Source organism: Lasioglossum baleicum, chromosome 11, assembly GCF_051020765.1.
Source record: "Lasioglossum baleicum chromosome 11, iyLasBale1, whole genome shotgun sequence".
Lineage (NCBI taxonomy): Eukaryota > Metazoa > Arthropoda > Insecta > Hymenoptera > Halictidae > Lasioglossum > Lasioglossum baleicum.
This window is the reverse complement of record NC_134939.1, coordinates 6,000,484-6,009,589: the sequence shown is the minus strand read 5'-3', so window position 1 is coordinate 6,009,589 and position 9,106 is coordinate 6,000,484. Positions and strand designations below refer to the sequence as shown.

Sequence of the window (9,106 nt, the reverse complement as noted above, 5' to 3'; positions counted from 1 at the left end):
CAAAATTAAGTTTAGTTCTAGATCTTTATGATTATAATGTTTACGTTCAAACATTTCATCAGTTTTAATACTTTGTGGGACCTTCGTTACTGTCTGTTACGTCGAACAAGTGTCGAACTAAATAGATTGTTAATGCATTACTTGAAAACAGACGAATAAACATAAGAAGAAAGATTAGATGAATATTACCAAAATTGGAAAAATCGTCTACTGCTCTACAAGGTTGTCCAATATTCAATATATAATATACTATATAATACACAAGAAGTTTCTTTAGTCGCGAAGACTGTTTGCCTACGGCGAATCGATCAGTCGTAAAGATTTCGATCCTATTATGATAATTTTACGAATTATGATAATTTTGGAGAGTTCAAAGTGCCCAGATAAATAGTACACAAATTGTATCTTCCAAGTGCTCGATGAAAATTGTTAAACGATGGACAATTGTTAAAACAATGATCCTGCACATGTCACGCTAAGTGCATAATTATGTACCTGTCACTGTACGCCGGGCGGCTTGATTGAAATACTAAGACGAAAGATAATTTTCTTGCGCAAACGTCATTTTGTTTCAGTACATTTTCAATCAAATACAAATTCAAGATCTATATCTTTGCAAGTATGTTTCTTGTTCCGGGCACATATTTAAAGGAAGGATTTCCATCGACTCAGCAGATCACTTTCGATCGCATTGGAGTCAACACTTCTTCCATTCCATTAGATTTCAGTGCTTTCTGCTTTCGAAGTTCGTTGCGCAGCTATTCAAGATGGCGATCGACAAGTCGGGCATTTTGTACTTATTTTACAGACCCTTCGAACCCGTCTACATGCCCAAGGGGCAGAAAAAGGTCGCCTTTGATATACCAGTTAATTATTTGGTAAGTATTTCTGTTAATTAATTTCTGTTAATTTCTTGTTAATTAATAAATAAATAAATTTGGTGGCATTAATTCGTTGAAAATCATTTTCGAGCGATTCGACAGCGCTAGTCCGTCTTACAATGAGTGTTCCAAAAATGCCGAAGAACTTTGACAGGGATGATTTCTTAGGTCATTTGAAGTAATTTTTTCTTCAGCGAAAACTTTTTCCTTAATTGTATAATTGATGATGTTTGAAACTAATTACTGCCTTATTCATCAAGTTTTTGAAACATACTTTTAGTGGTTCCTTCTTATAGTCTTTCTGATGTTCGTAATGTAACTGAGAAATTAAATTTTAATACTCTAGAGATGGACAAAATTCTCGCTTGTTCAATATTTGTGTCTTTATTTTTTCAGCCTGAAAAGTCGCGATCCACAGCGACGGAAATCTTCTCGCGCTTCGCCGATAAAATCGAGCATAAGATTGATGTGAAACCGATTCATCCTCCGGATCTTGCACACCTTGTGCAATTGGGTCGCCACGAGCCTTTTTCGCTGTTTATCTCAGCCCATCACAAATTAGCAGGCAAACTTATCGATATTTTCATGGGTTCGTAGCAATTCACGGTTCATGTTATGAAAACTGTTAGATAAAATATCAAACTGCAAAGACACTGGAGGAATTTATGAATATTTTTACACTCTTCAATTTATTACGATTATTGAAAGAAGTTGTACACTTTTATTTAAAATCTTACAATTAATTAAGAACATTTATTATTTTGCATAAAGATCTGCAGCCTACACACTACTATATCCAATATAATATTTTACAGGCACGAAGACGTACGATGATTTCTTATCGACAGCAGTGTACTGTCGTGATCGTCTGAACGTAGAATTGTTTATGTATGCTCTCTCAGTAGCCATTTTACATCATCCTGAGACGAAGCATCTGCCAATACCACAATTATATAAAATATTCCCAGACAAATTTGTGGATGATCTGGTCTTAACTGAAATCAAGGAGAACGTTAATCTTATACCTGCAGAGTCCGGTGCACAGGCAGCTGTAAGTAACATTTTCTCATATTTAATAGGATTGCCTTAATTTGGTGATTGGTAAGTGGCGGCACGTAAGTATGTGGAATAAAATTTTTTCGTATGAGACTTTGTTTTTAAGAAAATCGAGTCTGAAAATTCGCCGAGTTTGCGCGCTTAACATTTGTAAGTAAGTAGATCTGGTTGGTCAGGCCCAGACAACTTCTTCCCCACTGTAGCTTCACGATTCGCACTACCAGTGTATGTACTGGTTTTCTCACTACAGTAAAGTCGCGATATTTGTCAACGACAGCGTACGCGATAGTTGTCAGGTGCCTACCCATTCTACTGCCGGTCAACGCCGCAGGGCGGCAATGATTGATCTCGGCTCGGGTATATCTCGGTTAAAACTCATCGTCGATTAAACCACTAAATACAGTTGAAGTTATATCGTGTTTGGTCTTATTTTAATTAGAAAAATGCCAGAAATAAGATAGTGACAGTCCCATAAAAAAATAATGAAAAATAACGAAGTTTTTGTACATTCGATTAGTAGTGATTCACACCGATACGCTTCGGCCATGCGATACGTATTTCATGCTGTCGGCGCGGTAGACGCAGTTATAAAAAATTAATTTCGCTATGCGATAGTTGTCCTGCAGAACACAGGCTGTATGACAAGAATCGCGACTTTACTGTACCAGTGTACCGCTCTCCACATTACTAGTGTACCCGTCCCCCCACTATCAATTATTTCATATTGCCCCTACTGTATGGAGGGGAAAACGTAGGAGTAGGAAGAGTTAGTAAGAAAAGTTAGTCGGGAGAGTAGAGGGTATATCGAAAATAAAATGAAAAGTACATTCAAATTTTGTAATGCTTGCCCCCTTAAAACCAAAGTTTTGAAAACTATCGCAACTAACATTTTCGTCTTCCTTTTTAATGTAGCTTCAAGCTCTTCCCGGTTGTAGCACCATTTCGTAAACCCTCTCTGTACACCAAATTTACACGATTAGGCTTAATGACTTCGTAGCACTTACAGTATTCGGAGAATTTCTTTAAAGTCAAAATATTTTTATTGACTCTAGACGGCTGTTGAAATTATTAGAGACTTCACCGCTTCGGATCTTAACATAGAACATCGTCTTGCATACTGGAGAGAAGATCTTGGGTTTAATATGCACCATTGGCATTGGCATTTGGTTTACCCGTTCGCAGCGGAAATGGAAATTGTCAACAAAGATCGTCGGGGTGAACTGTTCTACTACATGCATGAACAAGTTATAGCCCGGTAAGTGTTACATATACAGTGTGTCCCACGAACTCTGTACACGTGAAATATCATCGTTTTTTAGGCAACACGTGGAAATGTTTCGAATAAAAGTAACAGGATTTAAATCAATTAATAATTAGACCATAATAATATCAACAAAAACTAATAGCATTTCTGTTTTATTTCTAAAATCGAGAGTCTTCTAGCTGACGAAGGACATTGTTTCCTAATTCTGATTTTTATTAAATAACGTTTGAAAATGAGAATCGTATAGAGAATTGAAAGTCACTTTGGCTTTCGAAAATAAAACGGCTTATTTTGTATTCAATTTCAATATAATGGTAAATTCGGAATAAAAACAACAGATACATTTGTTTACTTGCTGTTAGATTTACAAAAAGTATGTTTCAAATTTTCATTATAGACTTTTTAAAAAAAAGCTGAAAATCCTGACCTTCACTTTTCTTTTGGTGACTACGACCAATATCAATGTAAGCAAATTTTTTTGATCCGTTATCTACTAGATTACTTCTTCTAGTATCCCAAAAAAATTTCAAATTTTGTGGTCGAATTTTGGAAAAGTTATCCGTTTTTACAGGGTGTGCTTTGTCGACTTCTGTACATCCCCTATTATTAGATGTCAACTACAAATTGTCTGTTGCTATTTCAGCTACAACTGTGAACGTTTGTGCAACCACCTGATACGTGTGAAGCACTTTACCAACTGGCGGGAGCCAATCACTGAAGCTTACTTCCCAAAAATGCTCCACGGTCCCACTGGTCGTACCTGGCCAGCTCGTCCTAGCGAATCTGTTCTCCACGATCTAGAACGACCAGAAGACGGTGCAGAGTTCACCATCCACGATCTAGAAAGATGGCGCGAGCGCATATTGAACGCGATCCACACCGGATCAGTGATGAATACAAATGGCGAACAAGTACCATTAACCGAACAAAACGGCATCGATATATTAGGGAATATCGTGGAATCCAGTATCTTGTCTCCTAATCGAGACTTTTATGGCGAACTTCATAACAATGGCCATCTTGCTATTGCTTATTGCCATGATCCAGACAATCGTAATAAGGTAATTATACTCTCGAAGTAGAAAATACTTTGTATATTTACATAGAGAGGACTGTACGATCTTTTCTCACGAGATATTGTGAGGGACTTCACGATTCGAAAGACATATTAATTGATATTTTTTAACAAATGTTTTAGCTTAACTTTCAGCTTACAAAAATGACTCTATTTATTTTAATTTTTCTCGTTCGATCACCGAAGTTAAACAGCGTGTTGTTGTCAAAAGGTGGTTCGGAATCCATATATAATAAATAAATTAACAGTAGGTCCCGCTGAAAATTAGGCTGAAATAGGCTGAAATTAGGCGATAGTGAGAGTGGAAGAAGAAGATGGGTGACAGCCAAGAACATGAGTGGCATGTGTTCGATGCATAAGGCACCACAGGTAGTAATGCAAAAAGCGGGTCCCTGTGCTGCCTTATCGAACTAGTTCGGACTGGCAGGAGATGGGGCCTGTTAGGTCCCGGTTTATAAAAAAAAAGTGAGAGTGGAAGAAGGGGAGAAGTCGTGATTAGATTTGAAACTCTGAGGGGACCAAATATCATTACATACTATTTTTTATTTATTTAGATTTTGTGCAATTTTTTTATTACAATATGTTCTTTGATGAAGAAATTTATCGAACCAGTTTCCATGTAAGCAACTTCATAATTTCAGTAGTTGTGAAATGAAAAATATAAAACCGGTCATCTGACCGGCGCGGCAGTGGTAGGTTTAGGCCAGTACTAATTTTGCAGTGCAAGTAATAATAATATTTTGGTGCGTATGGCATTTTTAGGAAATTCTGGGCGTTATGGGTGATAATTCCACTTCCCCGAGGGATCCCATATTCTACAGATGGCATGGTTTTATTAATGATGTCTTCTTCGAATTTAAAAACACTCTGCCACCGTATGAAATTTCGCAGGTTAGTACGTGTACATATGAAAAGTCTAGAAGTCAATTAGTAAATCCAATTTTCTCATATCAATTGATTGGAACCATAGCAGTTTATTCGTATGTTGTCGTTTAATAAATATTGGGTTGGAAAGAAAGTTCGTAGCGTTTTCAGATTAGGCATCGAAGATAAAATTAAGGTATCTATTCATATAGTTATTCAATAACACGAGAAGTTACCTCGAAAATGGCAAAAAGTAATAGAACAGGATGGAAAATATGTTACTGAATAAATCTGTGAATAATATCTGAATTTTAGCTTTCAATTTTAATTTACAAACGCTACGAACTTTCGTTCTAATCCAATACATACATATATTCTTCTAAACTTTTATACAGGGTAAGCCGGAAATCGTAGTATAACTGGGCGGGGCTGATTCTGCATGTGAAGAAAAATCGAAAAGAAGGAATAAAATTTTTGCGTTCCACGCTTCGTTTTCGAGAAAATCGAGTTGAAAGGTCAGTTAGTATCACGTGTTTCAGTCAGAGTTGAGCATTATTTAGATAGATAATTATTTCAATAACGATTCGAATAAAAGATACAAAATTTTTATTCGTTATTCGAAGGTTCGAATAAAAAGGTATCTTTCATTCGTCTCGTTATTGAAATAATTTTATTCGTCGAGGATTTATTCGATGAATAATAGATACATAACTTTTTTATTCGAAGCTTCGAATAAAATTTTCATCTATTATATTACTCGAAGGTTTGGAATAACTTTCGAATAATTTCGTCCAGCTCGAGACTCGAAATACGCAAGGAGTAGAATTGGTTGATCATGGTCAGACGCGTCAGACGGTTCCTACTTTCGATGTTCTCGAAAACGAAGCTCCGGACGACAAAATGGTATACTGAAATCTTTTCTTAATTTGTCACGTAGAATCATCCCCTGCCCGATTGTACTACGATTTCCGGCCCGCTCTGGATATACTGGTACGTTCTGCAAGTTTTAAAGGACGCAAATAATTGTCTCACAATCAGTTTTGAAGCTCGGGGACTTACATTGGCTTATGAGCCCTGAATATTCAAATATGTATATTTTAATGTGGTTGGAAGAAACTAATTAATAAAGTCCTTAATAAACATCCCATTCTTTCCTAAACAGGTCACGTGTGTGATAAAGAAATATTAACTAATACACTTTGGCATTTGTAGTTGAATTATCTAGGTATCGAAGTAGAAGATGTTAAATTGACAACTAATAACGAGGACAACGTTTTACATACTTTCTGGAATCAGAGCGAAGTGGATTTGACATCTGGACTTGACTGGTTGCCTCCAGAACCAGTACGCGTTAAGTTTACTCACTTGAATCATGCTAACTTTACATACACAATCACTGTCAACAACACCACTACGAGATCAAAAAAGGGAACAGTTCGAATTTTCATCGCTCCGATGGAAGACGAACGTCGCCAACCGTTTAGTTTTGCTAAACAAAAGGGTTTGATGATCGAAATGGACAAATTTTCTGTGACACGTATGTTATCTTTATTATACATATACATTGTCAGTTACTTCTCACAATTGTACTAAATTACTCGTAAAATACAATGTAATAGGCAACTGGAGGTAAAACTAGGGGCAATTCTACATAAACAAATTAAGTCGAAAATGAGGAATAAAATTTGTTTATGTAAAGCTTTGTTTCCGAGAACAGAGGCCTCAAATGATAAAATTTTATTCTACAATTTTGACTTATTATTTGTTATGTAGAATCACCTCCTTTTCGGTTGTACCACACCTCTGTCAAGGAAGATTGGTTTTTGACAGAGTAAAAACTTTGAAAAAGTCAAGGTATACTGACGATATTGATTGAAGCGATACCGGCAAGTCGGCTAAAGATTCTTTGAAGTTTATCGAACAACTGGCTCTTGAGATATCGTGTCAGATCCGAAAATAATCTCATAGAGAAATCTGTATGCTTGCTTCAATCATTTGTAACTTTATTCTTTTGACAAATCGAAACTATTATCAAAAATCAATAATTGAGGACCCTCTTAAGAAATAGTTCAATACCGGAAATAATTTATGTTGTCTCAAGTGACATAATGTAACAATCTTTGTAGAGATTATTTTCTTGCAGTAATTATTAAACTCATTTTAGATAAAGCACAGTGATGCAAAAGTATATTATTAGGTTGGTCTGGGTTAGGTGCAATGGGTTAGGTGCAAAAATTCGTTCGGTTCTCTTCGATATCTTCTGTGGATTTAATTAACAAAACGGTGAACTGATCAATCAATTATATAAATTGGAGATTATATGTGATTATATGAAATATATTGTTACGATTAGAGCATAGTTACATTTGCAACCGGACATGTTACAATACGTTTTTAAATAGAATGTGCTGAGTAGACTGCGGTTTCTATGCATTTATGACAAAAATTGGTACGTAAAGTTTCAAGCAGTGGAGATATTTAAAATATTCAAGAACGTCAACGTATTAGTGTCAGTGTAATAAAATAATTAAAACAGGAAAGAAATTTTTATTTAGCCTCTGTGTCTTGGAATCGACGCAGACATTTTTTATTTTGCATAATGATCCGCAGTCCAGTAATAAGTAATATGAATAATAAAATGAACCAGAAAAAATGTTAGCAAAGCGCACGAAGCTAATTGTGCCAATCTAACAATCAGTTTTCGTTGGCTAAAGTATTAGGTTGTCCCAAAAGTTTCTTCCGGAATGTGATCCTTTAATATTGCTAAATAAATATTAGGTTGTCCCAAAAGTTGGTTTTCAATGCATGCACATAATGCAAATTCATATTAAGAAGTACTAAAATATTAACATAAACATTATCGTATTGTTTGTATTTATTTAGCGAAATTAAAGGAACACATTCCGGAAGAAACTTTTGGGACAACCTAATATTAAACTTAGATACAATAAAATATAGAATGTATTTTTAACGTTATAGTGCAACCAGGACGGAACGTAATTCAACAGAAGTCAACAGATTCGTCGGTAACTATACCTTTCGAACAAACGTTCCCGCCTAGAGATACAGACTCTACGGAATGTCCTAAACCTGACAATTTCTGTGGATGTGGATGGCCGCAACATCTGTTAGTACCTAAAGGTGTCAAGGGAGGCTTCCCTATGGTGCTTTTTGCTATGGTGTCAGATTACACTCGCGACATTGTAAGTAAATACGAATCGACACAGTTGAAAAGTGTTATTTGCAATAGTTCGGTGAAATACGAATATTATTTAGGAAACGAAGGGGAATAATCGAAGTAAAATAGTTTATTTTTCAATGTTTAGGTCGAACAGGTTGAGTCGTCTTGCTGTAAGGATGGCGTCAGTTACTGTGGTTTGAGAGATAAGAAGTATCCCGATGCACGTGCCATGGGCTATCCGTTCGATCGTCTACCTCGCGAAAATGTGCAACAATTGTCCGACTTTCTAACTAAAAATATGAACACTAAACCCGTGGTGATTAAGTTTGAGGATGAAATTAAGCCTAACGCTTAATAACGTGATCTAATATATGGTCTAATATATGTCGACTTTAACGAGCATAATGTTGCTAAATTCAATTACAATGGTGATTTTTGAAATTTGAAATATGTTAAGAAAGCAAAAAATGTTAAAACAGAAAGGTGAAGGGTAATTTTAATCATGAAGATTAATCTTCAACTAATTGAAAGTCATAAAAAGTAGAAAAAAACATTTGGTTTATATAACAACTTATATGGTCGAATTGTACAAAACATATTGTTAATATCTTCTTCTATTACTGAATGTTTAATCAGTTAGAAAAGTATCGATACACATGTCAGGAGAAGTAAATAAAACTGTAAACAATAAAGTCTATAATAAAAATTGTCATAAAAACCAATATTGCATTGATTTTTACTTTATATCATTACACATACATTTGTCAGATGTTCTCCTAACGTAC

The 9,106-nt window shown here is 35.4% G+C and overlaps 1 protein-coding gene across 1 annotated transcript; it reads left to right on the top strand.

Moving 5' to 3' along the window:
• The first annotated feature begins 583 nt into the window (after window positions 1-583).
• Window positions 584-9,037, top strand: LOC143213816 (phenoloxidase 1-like). Its single transcript, XM_076434111.1, has 9 exons — window positions 584-878; window positions 1,278-1,470; window positions 1,697-1,932; window positions 2,990-3,192; window positions 3,845-4,262; window positions 5,039-5,167; window positions 6,353-6,677; window positions 8,120-8,343; window positions 8,467-9,037. The coding sequence occupies exons 1-9, from the start codon at window positions 768-770 to the stop codon at window positions 8,674-8,676; spliced, it is 2,049 nt and encodes a 682-aa protein (XP_076290226.1). The 5' UTR covers window positions 584-767; the 3' UTR covers window positions 8,677-9,037.
• The last annotated feature ends 69 nt before the right edge of the window (window positions 9,038-9,106 follow it).